This window comes from Tachyglossus aculeatus, chromosome X2 (genome assembly GCF_015852505.1).
Source record: "Tachyglossus aculeatus isolate mTacAcu1 chromosome X2, mTacAcu1.pri, whole genome shotgun sequence".
Classification (NCBI taxonomy): domain Eukaryota; kingdom Metazoa; phylum Chordata; class Mammalia; order Monotremata; family Tachyglossidae; genus Tachyglossus; species Tachyglossus aculeatus.
In genome coordinates this window covers 19,921,907-19,937,585 of record NC_052100.1, presented here as the reverse complement: position 1 = coordinate 19,937,585, position 15,679 = coordinate 19,921,907, and the positions used below count along the sequence as shown (strand labels likewise).

The 15,679-nt window shown below is 47.3% G+C and overlaps 2 protein-coding genes across 2 annotated transcripts in view; one reads left to right on the top strand and one right to left on the bottom strand.

Moving 5' to 3' along the window:
• Positions 1-15,679, top strand: part of DNAH1 (dynein axonemal heavy chain 1) — a 184,880-nt gene that overhangs the window by 137,994 nt on the left and 31,207 nt on the right. Inside the window, exons 54-56 of the mRNA XM_038771244.1 lie at positions 12,037-12,228; positions 14,667-14,834; positions 15,092-15,283. Coding sequence (XP_038627172.1) covers positions 12,037-12,228; positions 14,667-14,834; positions 15,092-15,283 — 552 coding nt within the window. The remainder of the gene's footprint in view (positions 1-12,036; positions 12,229-14,666; positions 14,835-15,091; positions 15,284-15,679) is intronic.
• LOC119949454 (HAUS augmin-like complex subunit 3) lies at positions 1,744-6,856 on the bottom strand. The gene is made up of 4 exons (XM_038771243.1): positions 6,341-6,856; positions 5,477-5,910; positions 2,793-3,006; positions 1,744-2,131 (listed from the first exon to the last, which is right to left on the bottom strand). The coding sequence occupies exons 1-4, from the start codon at positions 6,830-6,832 to the stop codon at positions 1,778-1,780; spliced, it is 1,494 nt and encodes a 497-aa protein (XP_038627171.1). The 5' UTR covers positions 6,833-6,856; the 3' UTR covers positions 1,744-1,777.

Here is a 15,679-nt window from a genome sequence, read left to right as displayed (position 1 = left end):
GGGAAGAATCTTAGATGTAATGTTGTCAATTTATTGGTATTTACTGAGCACTTGCTGCGTGCAGAGCACTGTACTAAGAGTTTGGGAGAGTACAACAGAGTCGGTAGATATGTTCCCTGCCCATAACCTTCATAACATCACTAAAGTCTGCCCTTTCCTCTCCATCCAAACTGTTAGCATGTTAATCCAAGCACTTATCCTATCCTACTGTAATTACTGCATAAGCCTTGTTGCTGACCTCCCTGCCTCCTGTCTCTCCCCACTCCAGTCCATACTTCACTCTGCTGCCCAGCTCATTTTTCTACCAAAATATAGAGTTCATGTTCCCCCACTCCTCAAGAACCTCCAGTAGTTGCCCATCCACCTGTGCCTCAAACAGAAACTCCTTACCATCAGCTTTAAAGCACTCAATCACCTTGCCCCCTCTTACCACACTTTGTTACTCTCCTACTCCAACCCAGCCTGCACACTTCACTCCTTTAATGCCAACCTACTCAGTGTATCTCGATCTTGTCAATCTTGCCACTGACCTCTAGCCTGGAACACCTTCCCTCTTCATATCCAACAGTCTCTCTCCCTACCATAAAAGCCTTATTGAGACATGCCTCCTCCAAGAGGCCTTCCCTAAGCCCTCATTTCCTTTCATACCACTCCCTTCTGCACTGCTCTGATTTGCTCCCTTTATTCACTGCTCTTCCCACCTCAGCCCCACAGCACTTATGTACATGTCTGTAATTTCTTTATATTGTCTGTCTCCCCCCCATAGACTTTAAGCACCTCATGGGCAGTGAATGTGTCTTATTATTGTACTCTTTGTACAATGTACTTAGTACAGTGCTCTGTGCACTCATACGATTTATGAGCACAAAGATGAACTATGGTAAACTACTGAAGCTAACTTCATCCAGAAGACCTAAAAAAAAAAAGTGGCTTTTTGGTTGGCTGAGTCTTTAAAGGTCAGGCCTGGGGGGCACTGAACTCCTTTTCTTTGAGCACCTTCAGTCATAGCATGAACTAGTTTGCATTTAACCTTTTCTCTTCTCATGGTCCTCTCCCGACCTCATAAGATGAAAGGGAGGCCATGCATATCTTCTCTTATAGCAATACAGCTTTAATACATGGCAGGAGGAGAAAATTAAACTCTGTAGAGTAGATAAAACCCAAGAGGAATGAATAGGAGGGAAAGGGAAATTGCCCATACCTAGATTTTTGTCTCAAGAGTTAGAAGAGCAAAATAACAGGTAGTGGGGCTTGCCAGCCCTCAAATACAAAGCCATCTGAAGGAGCCATCTTGGCTTGCCTCTACTATTCAGGCACTTAGAGCCAGGGTTAAGGTTGCAGTTTTCAAGTGCTCAGTTTATGTAGCTTGGCCAGACATCTGTAGGGTGCAAGGCGTAGGTTTTAAAAACCAAACTCTTGTTGCTCAAGAACTGGGTCAAGGACACGTGGAAAAGGGTAGATTAGAGAGTGAAGGAATGACAGGGTGAGAGAAAGAAAGAGACAAGGAGTTATATCAGGCTTCACCAGGGCAACAAGATTTCTTTGAAAGACTTCTTTATTAAATGCTCAGAGCCCACACAGCACACCAGCTTATCTCCCTAGCATTTCCCAGAAAGATATCCAAGGCTTGTGTGTAATTCTCCTCCCTGCTTGTGTGTGCATTCCTTCTACTCCCCCAGCCTGGAACAGCCCTTGGAACACTTCTTCCCCCAGCCCCTCACCCACACATACCATTGTGTAAGCCTCAGGCTACCCTTGGCAGGGTCTGAGCCTGCCACTACCTCTTATTAAGCTCTTCCCAGTTGACTCTTCTGCCTTGGTTACTTTGCTGAGGTGTTTGAGGCCTGCAGGCTAAATCAGTCCAGGGAGTCAGGTCCACTCCGTGGATAGGAGCAGACTGTGTCTCTCCCTGGTGAATCACGAGAAGGGAAGCCTGCTTTTCCAACTGCTCTATTGTCTCCCGTAGCAGCCCAACTTCTAAGAAGAACGGTACGTAGAGGCTGTGCTCCATCTGCTGAAGTGGGTTCTGGCTGGACTTGCGCTTGGTCCTGAGGTTTTCCATCACCTTTGCCAGTAACTGGGAAAGGTCATTCATAGAGAGACTCAGACTGTCTAGAGATTCTGTTATTACCTAGGAGTGAGGAGGTAAGGGGCAGAGTTGGGGGGTGGGGGGTGGGGGTGGGGGAAACAAACACAAAACCAGAAGTGGAATTCTCTCCACCAATACAGTGAGACACAGACCCAGAGCATCTTCCAGGGGGAAAACTTGAGGAAAACTGAGAAGAATATTGGTTAAATCAGTGAGCTATTCTTCTCTTACCCCTGTTGTCTGAGTGACTGGGAGTAGGAAAGCCAAAGCCATCCTATGGGGAGTTGATTCATTTAATCTGGGCCTCAGCTACCAAACTGGTGGTAGTGGCAGCAGATAAGTGGTTTTTTGTGTCCCCAGATCACTTCCCTGGGTTTCTGGGATATAGAAAAGTGTCTTGAAATTTGTGGGTCAGGATATTATTAACACCATGACCACTCTTCCAATCTTCATCTTCTGCATTAGACCGCCTCCCCCTCATCAGGCAGCTACCTTGGTCAAAGGGGACTTCCGTCCCCTCCCCAGAATGGGTCCCTGCTTTGCCATCCTCAGTGAGTGGGACCATGCTATTACAAAACCCAACCTTTGGCCACGATACGACATTGGCTTTGTAATCTGATCATCCAGAAGGAAAAGAAGCACATTTCTAAACCCCAGCGGCCAACCCTGCCCCACCCCCTGGCAGCTTGGGTTTTATCCATACCTTGGGACGGAGTAGCAGTTGCTTAAATTCGTTGTACAAGACCCCATACAATGCTTTGCAGTCAGTCTCCAGAGTAAAGAGGTGGGAGGGAGGTATGGCCAGGTGCTGTCTCAAGATCCTCACCTCTTGCTGCAGGTGGGTGCTCCGAGCAGCTATGGTTCCATAACTGTGAAAGAACTGTGGCTCCTTGTGCCCCTCCAATATCTCCCAGAGCCTGGGTGATAAACCAGAGTGAGAGCCATAACATACATTGTATGTTTCACCATTAACAAACTTCCCGGAAAGGATGAAGGTCAAGTCATTTTGGAAGAGTTCCCTAAAATTTCACTGGGATCTCACTCCTTTACTCCAATGACCTCCTGCTCCACCCCACCTCACACACTTGATCTTATAATCTGTAGTACAATCTCTACCCTCACCAATTCTGAAGTTCCTCTATCTGACCACAACCTCCTCACCCGCTCTCTTCCCAATACACCCATCCCTGGCAATTTTATGTTTCCCCCTTCCTCCTCCCCCTCCAGAGACCTCTGTTCTTTTGACTGCCCCCCTCCAGTATTCTACAGCCATCCTACCCCATTTGGTATCCATGTCCAAACTGCCTTGTCCTGATGCACAATTCAGCACCCTCACCATTATCCTCTCCACTGAACTGAACTCTCTTGCTCCCCTGTCCCTCCACCAGTCTCATACCACTAACCCACAACCCTGGATCACCTCCACAGTATGCTTCCTCCACTCCTGTGCCTGAGCTGCAGAGCACTGTTGGAGGAAATCCAAACATCTCTCTGACTTTGTCCACCTTAAATTCATTCTTATCTGCTTCAATTTGGTCCTCCCTACTGGCTGACAACAATACTTCTCCCAATTCACTCCCATATCCACTGCCCTGACATCTAACTCCCTTCCCAAATCTCCTGTTCCTCCAGCCCCACCACCTCTTTCCCCTGATGACCTGGCCACATGTTTCAACAAAATTGAAACCATCAGATGTGATCTCTCTAAAATATCCCTTGCTCCTCCCCAATCCCCCTACTCCGTGCTCTTTGACTTTCCCTATAGTCCCTGAAGTAACTCAAGAGGAAATCTTTCACCTCTTCTCAATCTACCTGTGCTTCTGACTCCATCCCTATATACCTTTTAAAAAACTACCCCTTCCCTTCTTCCCTCCTTGACTGTCATCTTCAACTGTTCACTTTCGAACAGCTTCTTCCCCACTGATGTCAAACATGCTTATGTATTCCCTCTCCAAAAAAAAAAACCCTCCCTTGACCTCACAGCTCCCTCCAGTTATTGCTCCATCTCCCTCCTACCATTTCGAGAAGCAGCATGGCTCAATGGAAAGAGCACGGGCTTGGGAGTCAGAGGTCATGGGTTCTAATCCTGGCTCTGCCAATTGTCAGCTGTGTGACTTTGGGCAAGTCACTTCACTTTGCCTCAGTTACCTCATCTGGAAAATGGGGATTAAGACTGTGAGCCCCCTGTGGGACAACCTGATCACCTTGTATCCTTCCCAGTGCTTAGAACAGTGCTTTGCACATAGTAAGCACTTAAATGCTATCAGCTCCTAGAACAGTGCTTCGCACATAGTAAGCACTTAAATATCATTGTTATTATTTCTCTCCAAACATCTTGAGATAGTTGTTTACACCCGCTGTTTCCACTTCCTATCCTTCAATTCTCTCCTTGATCCCCTCCAATCTGGCTTCTTCCCCCTTCACTCCACAGAAACAGCCCTCTCTAAGATAACCAATGACCTTCTCACCAAATCTGACTGCCCCTATTCCATCCTAATCCTCCTACACCTCTCAGCCACCCAAAGTAGACCACCCACTTCTCATTCATTCATTCAATTGTATTTATTGAGCACTTACTGTGAGCAAAGCACTGTACTAAGCGCTTGGGAAGTACAAATTCACAACATCACTTCTTGAAACTTTATCCAACCTTGGATTCAATGATACTGTCCTCTCTCAGTTCCCTTCCTATCTCTCCGATGACTCCTTCTCAAGTTTCTTTTGCAGGCTCCTCCTCTGCCTCCACCCTCTGATAGTAGGGGTCCCTCAAGGCTCAGTTCTAGGTCCCCTTCTATTCTTCCTCTACACCTACTCCCTTGGAGAACTCATTCATTCCCATGGCTTCAATTACCACCTCTATGTAGATGATTCTTCTTCCAGCCCCCTGCAGCAAGAGGCTCATTTGGCTGTGGTAAGCTGGAACAATTGTTTTAGCAAGTGATGTGAGGAGACTGAAGGGGAACCTGGTAGAAGCACATATGGGTAAAGTGGGGCCCTCGGCGAAGCAAAGTAATTACTTTTTGAAGTAATTTGACTTCTGGCAAACTGCTGCGTCTTGCCTCCCCCAGTTAATGGTATTTGTTAAGTGCTTACTATGTGCTGAGCACTGGGATACAGACCAGATAATCAGGTTGGGCACAGTCTCCATCCCACACAGGGCTCCCAGTTGAAGATGCAGTACCTCTAGACTGAAAACTCGTTGTGGGCAAGGAACATGTCTACCAACTCTGTTGTATTCTCCTAAATTCTTAATTTAGTGCTCTGCACACAGAAAGTGCTTGAATACCATTGATGGATTGAAGTGCTCTGAGAGGAGAAGACCCACAAGATTGGAGGTTAATCTGGGCTAATCCTTCATTCCACCACGGGTATAGGTTGCCACCTTACCGATAGGAGGTTTGGCCACCAGAGCCTCTTTCCAAATGTGGGCTGGGCTTGCCTTCCCAAGGATGGTCTCCAACCCTTGTCAGCCTCCTCTGTGGCTCTGATTGCCAGCCCCGTAGTCCTTCCAGCAGCTCTTTCAGGTTGTGCTCCACTTGATTCTGCTCCTGCAGCTCCATTGACAACCAGAGCTCCAACAGGTCCAGCCGGGCATGCTGACCGAGCAGCTGCCCTTTGACCTGCTCCTGGGCCTGGGTCACCTGCCTCAAATGGGCAGCCTCCAATTCCAGGTCTCCCTGGAGAATGGGCAGTCGGATAAGGCTGACATCAGCCCAAAGGAGGGGTCCTAGGTACTGAACCTGGAGCCATTTGATGTCACGCTGAAAGAAGTGCAGCTCCTTTCTTAGGCTGACGAGGCGAAAGGCCAGTTCATCCTTGTCCTGAAAGGAAATGTTGAGAACACCAGGATAGTCTCTGCACTTGTATCTGTGACCTTTGGGCATTTGGTATTTGCCCCACAGCATGTGTATAGCTAGAAGTCATATCATAAAGTATTTATATTAATGTCTGCCTCGTGCTCTAGGCTGTAAACTCATTGCAGGCAAGGGAACATGTCTACCAAGTCTGTTGTATTGTCCTCTCCCAAACATGTAGGACAGTGCTTGGCACACATTTAGCTCTCAAATCACATTGATTGATTGTCACCAAGGGCTCAAAGACCTTAGAGATCCCACTCACAGGGTCTGCCTTGGAACTGGCCCGTCCACAACCCTGGCCACAAGCCACGTTTCCTCCTAAAGTGTATATCTGAGGGCCATGCAGAGAAGGCAGAAAGTGAGACTATGGAAGGAGCAGCAGAGAGGGACCCACCTGTGTGTTCAGAGTGTCATGCAGATTCTTCTCTGTCCACTGCAGGGCTGCATGGAGCCCTTGCACATCTGCTGAAATAGTCATCATCATCTGGCGGATGCAGAAGTGAGCTAACTCCATACATGCTAGCTCCTCTTGGCAGCTATGCCAGCCTCTGGACAACTTTAGCTCAGCAGCCCCTGTGCTTCTCCTTGAGTTATTGGAAACAAGTGCTCTTTGGGCCCATTTGCCCATTTCCTCTAAGTCCCCTAGGACTGTCTCTTTGCTGCCAAGATTCGGTAGTTCTCCCACATCACTGGGGGTGGCCCTGTCAGCGCTCCCCATCTTGACACCAGTCTTATCCCAGGAGTCAGCTTGATCCTCGGAGGGATCAACAGTCTCCTTATTGGGGTCCCCCACCCCCTCTGGGAGCATTTTTGGAATCAACCAGGCCAGTCCAGCTCCAACCTGATCCTCCAGCTTCAGATAGCTATCCAGGTCCTCCTGAGTCATCAGGACCAGCAGATCCCTGTCCTCCTTGTACATGTTCCCCAGTTGCTCGGCAACCCGACAAGCTCGCTGCAGTGCTGCATTGACGTGGTAGCTCTCCTGAGTTATTTCTAGCCGGGCTCTCATCAGCCTGTGTTCCATCTCCTCTCTGGTCTCAGCCAGCTGGCCTTCTTTTTGTTTCAGCCTGGCCTCCCAGACCTGGATAACGTGGTGTCGGTGAAGCTGCAGCACCCTGTGTCTCTGTAACACTTTCAGCTGTAGTTCTAGCAGTTCCAGGGGCAGGCTTGACTCCTTCATGGGGTGGGAGCAGGTTTGCAGGGCCTGATCCAGAGCACTGGTCTCCAGAATGGGCTGGTCTAAGGCAAGAAGGGCCTTGTAGGCTTCCACTTCCTCTCTTTGCAGCAAGTTCTCTGTGCCCACAACACTGCAGAACCATTCTAGGAATTGCCTCACCTCAGGACATTCGAAGAGCCAGTCGAAGTCCTCACCGTGTAAGGCACCAGCCTTAGGGTAGCTAATAGTCTTCAGCAGGTTCACAAATTGAGTTCCTTGATTGAGTGTATCCATCTGAAAGAGCTGGAAACAGTTCTCGTAGACTGCGGTGTCATGAACAGAGTACCCTGCTGAAAGGGATAATACTCATTGAACCTCTCCCCTTCCCAACTAAATCAGTGGCATTTCTTGAGCACCAACTGTGTGCTAAGCACTTGGCAGAGTACTGTGGAGTTAGTAGACATGGTTCCTGCCTGCAAGGATCCTACAGTCAAGCAGAGGAAGTAGGCACTAAGATCAAATTCCACGCAGGGAATCAAATATAACGATATGACTGGAAGTGCTGCCTGGGTCCGTGAATGCCCAAGTGCTTAAGTGGTGTGGAAGTGCTAATGTTGCAGTAGGGGGACAGCATTTAGGGAAGGGAGGATGAGAAATTGATCAGGGAAGGCCTCTTAGAGGAGGTGGAATTTCAGAAGCAAGAGAAGTGTCCTGTTGAATGTGAAAGGAAAGGGTAGTCCAAGCAATAGGAAGGGTACAAGAGATCAGCAGTGGGAGAAAAGAATGAGGCACAGTGTGAATAGGTTAGCTTAAGAGGAATGAAGTGTACCAGCTGTGGTATACTGGGAGAGATCAAAGAGACACAGTGGGGGAGGAGAGCTGATTGACTGCCTTAAAGTCAATGGTCAGGAGTTTCTGCTTAATGTGGTTAGGAATGAGAAACTTGGAGATTTTGGAAGAGTGGGGAGTGGTGCGAAGGATGATGTTTTAGGAGAACAGTGTGGGCAGCAGAGAAAAGTATGGACTGGAGAGCAGAAGAGACCGGAGTCAGGGAGGTCAGCATGGAGGCTGATGCAGTAGTCAAGTTGGTTGCTGACAAGTGCCTAGAGCAGGGTGGTAGCTGCTTAGATGGACAGGAAGGGATGTACTTGGGAATATGTTGTAGAGGAAGACCTGCCAGAATTTAGTAACAAATCAAACAGAGGTTGAAGCGGAGGTGGGAATTAAGGATAAGGCCCAGGTTACAGGTTTGAGATGAGGAGGATAATGTTTACTGTGATGGAAAAGTTGTGTGTAGGAAAGGATTTGGAAGGGAAGGTGAGGAGTTGAGACAGACAATGTGCTCCCTGAAGTGGCCAGCATAGCCTTCTGGGATGTTTTTAAACTTATTTAAGCCCTGGAACCTGGCCAGACCAAAAGCAAATCCCAGGATCTCACAGAGCACTGGCCTGGGAGTCAAAAGGACCTGGGTTCTAATCCCAGCTCCACTAACTGAACTTTTTGTGACACTGGGTAAGTCACTTCTTCTCTGTGCTTCAGTTACCTCACCTGTAAAATGGGGATTACTACTGTGAGCCCCATATGGGACACAGACTGTCTAATTTGATTAGCTTGTATCTACTCCAGCACTTAGTACAGTGCCTGGCATGTAGTAAGCACTTAATACCACAATTATTATTAATATAGCACAGCACTGAAACTGAAGAACAGCAGAACCAACTTCAGGTTGGAACCTCCCTGTATAATAGGGTTATTCCATGCCCCAGGCTTGCCTATCTTCTATGGAACATTCAAGGAGTCAAGAGCAGGGGTCATTGACACATAACTGTAGCAAAGCAGATTGAAGTTTTGTTTCAAGTAGTATTTAAGTACTTATTATGGGTTAAGTACTGGGATAGAAACAAATCAATCAGGTTGAACACAGTTCCTGTCCCACATGGGACTCAGAGTTCAAATAAAAGGAAGAACAGGTATTAATTCCCCATCTTATAGCTGAAGAAACAGAAGCACAGATAAGTAGCTTGCACAGCAGGCAAATGGCAGAACCAGGTTTAACATTCAGGTCCTCTGACTCCTAGGCCTATGCTCTTCCCACTAAACCACACCTCTTCCCAAATGAAGTTTCTTTCCATTCCCCACCCATTAAGGGAGGAAATCTCAGTGGAAACCTGCAATAGGGTATCCTTCAACATAAAAACCAGTTTCTCTCCTAAGTAAACAATTTCTAATCTGGTAGTTACCTGTAATTCCAGGAGAACAAAAGAACCAGAAGCTTTCCATAAACATTTGGGGCCAGTACAGAGACTCTACTTAAATACTCTGAGAGGGTTGGCTCAGCTCTCCACCTGCAGAGCTGAATTGCTTCAGCTGCCTCACTGGCTGTGCAGCCCCACCCACTAGCTCAAGTGAAAAGAAGCTCTTCCTACTACAGCCTGACAGCCTGGAATCCCTATCCCTTAACATCCTTCTGAGAAAACCTCTTTATCAGTAAATCAATTATATTTATTGAGCATTTACTGTATGCAGAGTACTGTACTAAGTGCTTGAAAGAGTACAATACCATAGAGTTGATAGGAATAATTCCTGCTCTGCTTACAATCTAATTGGGGAGACAGACATGAAAATAAAATTACAGATAAGGGAAGGGCAGAGTATAAGGATATGAGGCTGGGTTGGGGTTTGCATGAAAGTGCATAAAGGGGACTGGGGTGAGGAGAGAATCAAAGTGCTTAAGGGGTACAGACCCAACTGCATAGATGACATAGAAGGAGGGCAAGTGGTTTGGGAAATGAGGCATTAGTCTGAGAAGGCCTTTTAGAGTCAGTGGTAAAGAGTTTCTGCTTGATGTGGAGATGGATGGACTACCATTGGAGGTTTTTGAGGAGTGGGAAGATGTGGACTGAACTGTTTTACAGAAAAATATGGCCTGGGCAGCAGAGTGAAGTGTGGATTAGAGTGGGGAGAGACAGGAGGCAGGGAGGCAGTAGTCAAGGTGGGATATGATAACTGCTTGTACCAGTGTGGTAGCATTCATTCATTCAATTATATTTATTGAGCACTTAATGTGTGGAGAGCACTGTACTAAGCGCTTGGGAAGTACAAGTTGGCAACATATAGAGATGGTCCCTACCCAACAGTGGGCTCACAGTCTAGAAGCAATTTGGTTGGAGAGGAAGGTATGGTATCTAGAGTTATTATGAAGGAAGAACCAACAGGATTTGGTGACAGACTGAATATGCAGGTTGAATGAGAGAGATGAGATGAGTTGAGGATAATACCAAGGTTAGTGGCTTGCAAGACAGGGAAGATGATGGTGTTGTCTACAATAATAGGAATAGTCAGTGGAGGAATAGGGTTTGGGTGGGAAGGTGAGTTCTGTTTTTGACATCTTAAGTTTGAGGTGTTGGTGGAACATTCAAGTAGAGATGTCCTGAAGGCAGAAAGGTTAGATGAGAGCTGGAGAGGTAAATTTGTGAATCACTCACATAGAGATGGTAGTTGAAGGTCATGGGAGTGAATGATTTCTCCAAGGGCGTGAGTGTAAATGGGGAATAAAAAGGGACCCAGAACTGAGCCACAGTTAGGGGTTGGGAGGCAGAGGAGGAGCCCACAAAATAGATTGAGAAGCAGTGGCCAGAGAGATAGAAGGAAAACCAAGAGAGGACAGTGTCAGTGAAGCCAAGGCTAGATCATGTTTCTGGAAGAAGGGAGTGGCATATGTTGCCAACTTGTACTTCCCAAGCACTTAGTACAGTGCTCTGTATACAGTAAGCGCTCAATAAATATGATTGATTGAAGGCAGCTGAGAGTATGAGGGGGATTAGGATGGAGCAGGAAAGCAGCGTGGCTTAGTGGAAAGAGCACGGGCTTGGGAGTCAGAAGTCATGAGTTCTAATCCTGGATCCGCCACTTGTCATCTGTGTGACTTTGGGCACGTCACTTAACTTCTCTGTGCCTCAGTTACCTCATCTGTAAAATGGGGATTAAAGACTGAAAGCCCCACGTGGGACAACCTGACTACCTTGTATGTACCTCAGTGCTTAGAACAGTGCTTGGCACATAGTAAGCACTTAACAAATACCATCATTATTATTATTATTATTATTATGGAGTAGAGGCCATTGGATTGGGCAAGAAAGAGGTGGTTGATGACAGTAAAGAGGGCAGCTTCCACAGTGGGGTTGCGGCAGGAAGAAGCCAGATTGCAGTAGGTTAAGGAGAAAATTGGAGAGAGGAAGTGGAGGTAGTGAGTGGAAACAATTTGCTTGAGGAAAGGTAGGAAGGAGATGGGGTGATAATTGGAGGGGATGTGTGTGAGAGAAGGCAGGTCAGAACTTTTTGGTCAATGAGGAATTTCAGAATTGGGGAGGTTGGAGATGGTACAGTGACTAGAGATGATGAGATAGAGCATGTATCCGAGTGGGTGAGGCGGGCTGGAGGTCAGTGGAGTTGAGTGAGAGGAAATGGGCAGTGAGAAGGTCAGTGGGAACATTGAATTCCCCATGGATCAATGTAGGGATGGAAAAAGAGAGAAAGAATGAGAAAGGGTTCAGAAAGTTGGAGGTGGAAGATGACCATGCCTAGTAATGGGAGTGGGAGGTAGAGGCAGATGATGTGGGTTTCAAAGGAAGGGAAATCAATCAAAAGAGACGGATGGGGGTTAGTGTGAAAGCAGCATTGTGGGGGGGCAAGGAGGAAGCCAACTCCTCCTAGTGGGTCTTGTGGGGTGGGAGAAGATGAGGCCCCCTCTGGAAAGAGTGGCAGGGGAGATAACGTCATCTGCAGAGAGCCAGGTTTCACTGATGGCAGGGAGGAGCGGTGATTTGGTCAGGAATAGGTCAATATTGAAGGGCAGCTTTCCCATAATGGAGTGGGGGTTCCACAAGCTATACCTGACTCTTCCTCTTGCTCACATTTGCATTTGGCTCCTCCAGGTACGTGCCATGCAGAGGCCTCCCCCAGGGGTGAAACTGGTAATTGAAGCTGTCTGTATCATGAAGGGAATCAAGCCCAAGAAGCTGCCAGGAGAGAAGCCCGGCACAAAGATTGATGATTACTGGGATCCTGGTAGGAGCCTTCTCCAGGACCCTGGCAGGTTCCTCGACAGCCTTTTAAAATATGATAAGGTAAGAGATGGTGATGTGCTAGGACTCGCTTCACACCTGACTTAAATCTGACACAATGTTTGCTGTTAATGGTTATCATTTTAAAACTACAGGTAAGCTCTGTAATGTAAATGAATAAACAAAACAAAAATCTGGGCTTGTTACTAATAATGATAATTGTGGTATTTGTTAAGCACTTACTAGTCTTTCATCCATTCAGTCGTATTTTTTGAGTGCTTACTGGATGCAGAACACCTATGTGCCGAACACTGTATTAAGCACTGAGGTAGAAACAGTTGAAGCACATAGGACACACACCCTGTCCCACACAGGTCTCACAGTCTAAAGGGACAGGAGAACAGGTGTCTTATCCCCATTTTTACAGATGAGGAAACTGAGGCACAGAGAAGTCAAATGACTTGCCCTGGTCACACAGCAAGCAAGTGGCAGAACAGGGATTAGAACCCAAGTTCCTTGTTGGCCAAACCTGTTCTCCCAGCCCAACTCAAAATTCATTAAACATGTTCTGATCCAGACTGACCCACTTCCTGGGTTAACCCGTGAAATCCACGGATTGTAGTTTAACCCATTCACCATTACTTGAGTTCCACCAGGTACAGCAGAGATTTGGGAAAGCCTAGGGGCCCCATGAGCACAAGTCATCATTAATAAAATCAATCCCTGCCAGAGTTGGGCGGGCTCTGGACAGCTTCCTGAGCCCAGTTAATCTGCTGTTTCATCCAGAAACTCATTTCTGAGCTTCAGCAATCAATCAATGGTATTTATTGAGTGCTCCCTATGTGCAGAGCACTGTATTGAGTACTTGGGAGAGTACAATACAACAGAATTAGCAAGCACGTTTGCAGCTTATGGTCTAGAGGGGGAGACAGATGTTAATATAAATAAATAATTTATAATATATAATTTAAAGATACGTACATAAGTGATGTGGGGTTGAGGGTGGGGTGAATATCAAATACCCAAATGTTACAAGTCCACATTCATAGAGGACACAGAAAGGGGAGTGAGCCGGGGAAAAGAGGGCTTCTTGGGGAAGTCCTCTCGGAGGAGATGAGACCTTAATAATGCTTTGAAGGTGAGGAGAGTGGTGGTCTGGCATATACAGAAGGGAAGGGAGTTCCAGGCTAGGGGGAAGATGTGGGAAAGGGGTCGGCAATAAGGTAGATAAGATCGAGGTACAGTGAGTAGGTTGGCATTAGAGGAGCACAGTGTGTGGGCTGGGCTGTAGTCGGAAAGCAGTGAGGTAAGATTAGGAGGGGGCAAGTTGATTGAGTGCGTTAAAGGCAATGGTAAGGAGTTTCTGTTGGATGAAGAGGTGGGTGGGCAGCCACTGGCGGATCTTGAGGAATGGGGAAACAGGGACTGAAAGTTTTTGTAGAAAATTGATCTGGACAACAGAGTGAAGTGAAGTTGCTCCTAGCAAGTCATGGAGCAGCATGGAGCAGCAAATTTCTGGCCACTTCTGTTCTGGCACAAATGCCTCTGATTCACCACAGCTAGTACTGGGTCATGGTGAGGTGGAACTGAGTTAGGACTGGCTCATGTGTGGGCCCAAGCCTGGCTATTTAGCCCCAGAATGTTCCTACACAGTAGTAGTAATTGTATTTATTAAGGGCTTACTTTGCGCAGAGTACTGTACTAAATTCTAGTAAAGAATACACAGGTGAGAATTAGATATGGTCCCTGTCCTTTGGAAGTTTCAGAATCTAAAACTAAAAAGGGGGAAAGGGAATCGGTGACAGACACAAGAGGAGAGACGAAACGAATCACTAAGAACATAAAGACACACTTACAAAAAGATCTGCAAGGGACTGTGGGTAGAGGGAGATCTTCTCCCCAAGCTCTGTCCACTAAAGGAACCTTGCTGTAGAAGCTTCTCCCAGCAGATCTCCCTTCCGGCTAAAGTGAGAGCTTCATTTGGCAATTTTTGAGTGGCTTCATTAAAATAATTTTGCGTGCCCCCTGCACTGAAGAATGTTTTGTCCTGCCCCAGAATTCCACATTGGTCATACTACTAAAGGGTAGTGACATGGCCTAGTGGAAAGAGCATGGGTCTCGGGCTGAAGACTTGAGTTCTAATCCCTGCTTCACCTCGTGTGTGACCTTGGGCAAGTCAGGTAATGTCTCTGTGCCTGTTATCACATCTGCAAAATGGGATTAAGACTGTGTGAGCCCTATGTAGGACATGTACCATGAGCCAACAGATCATTTTGTTGATCTGCTCCCCCTTCTAGACTGTAAGCCCATTGTTGGGTAGGGGCCGTCTCTATATGTTGCCGATTTGTACTTCCCAAGCACTTAGTACAGTGCTCTGCACACAGTAAGCGCTCAATAAATATGAATGAATGAATGAATCTCTTTTAGGAAATGAATGGGATTAAGTCATGGGCTACCCTCCCTATATGGCCACACTGATTTGTTTTACTATGTCCCTCCAGGACAACATCCCTGATGCAGTGATCAGAGCCATCCAGCCATACATTAACAATGAGGAATTCCAGCCAATAGCCATTGCTAAGGTGTCCAAGGCCTGTACCTCCATCTGCCAGTGGGTGCGGGCCATGCACAGATATCACTTTGTGGCCAAAGGTGTGGCACCCAAACGGGTGAGTATGTGTGTGTTAGGGGGGTGGGAGGTGGAGGGGGGCAGTGCTGGGCCAGCTTGGAGCAAGGCTAGACTCAGTTCTGGCTGGATTGAGAGGGCATGGCCAGGAAGCTCTGAGAAGCAGCCCTCTGGGGAAAGCGAGTCCTGGCCAAGGCAAGGTGGTTTTTTCTGGGATCCCCTTTGCTCTTCTTCCTGCTTTTTGATTGGACCCCTGTAAATCAAGGATGACAGTTCCCGGCCACTAATGTTTCTCCCCAGAGAGCCCTGCATGAGGCCCAGCAAGACCTGGCTGCGACTCAGAAGGTCCTGGATGTAGCCAAGCAGAGACTGCAAGAAGTGGAGGATGGCATAATAGTCCTACAGGCAAAATACCAAGACTGTGTCTCCAAGAAGAACGAACTGGAGCGTAAATGTGTGCAATGTGAACAGAGGCTGGAACGAGCCGACAAGGTGAGGGTGGCGGCTGCCTCGGCTTCTGCTGCGGGGCCCTTTTGCCACTGGGCTCTCTGCGGTTATTCCTCCCACGTGTGGGATGAGAAAACACAAATTTCAAAGCTCAGGGACCCAAGGGGAGAGACTATTTTCACTTCCTAACCCCATGGGGTAGTCATCAGTGGGGTCAGGGCTGCTATGAAGCACCATACTGCAAGCTTCAGGGAACATGCCTACCAACTCTATTGTACTGTACTCTCTGGAAGTGCTTAGCACAGTGTGCTGCACCCAATAAGCTCTCAATAAATATCATTCATTGATTGATAAGGACACAATTTCCTTATCGGGAGGCTGAGTGGCCTACTGGAAAAAGCACAGCCCTGGGAGTCAGAAGACCTGGGTTCTAATCTTCAC

Excerpts from the sequence above, each read along its gene's own strand:
- LOC119949454 (XM_038771243.1), bottom strand. The coding sequence starts at position 6,832 with ATGACTCAGGAGGACCTGGATAGCTATCTGAAGCTGGAGGATCAGGTT. Across the intron at positions 3,007-5,476 it reads GGTGGCCAAACCTCCTATCG|GCTCTGGGAGATATTGGAGG; the intron begins GTAAGGTGGCAA and ends TTTATCACCCAG. Across the intron at positions 2,132-2,792 it reads AACTGCTACTCCGTCCCAAG|GTAATAACAGAATCTCTAGA; the intron begins GTATGGATAAAA and ends CCTCACTCCTAG.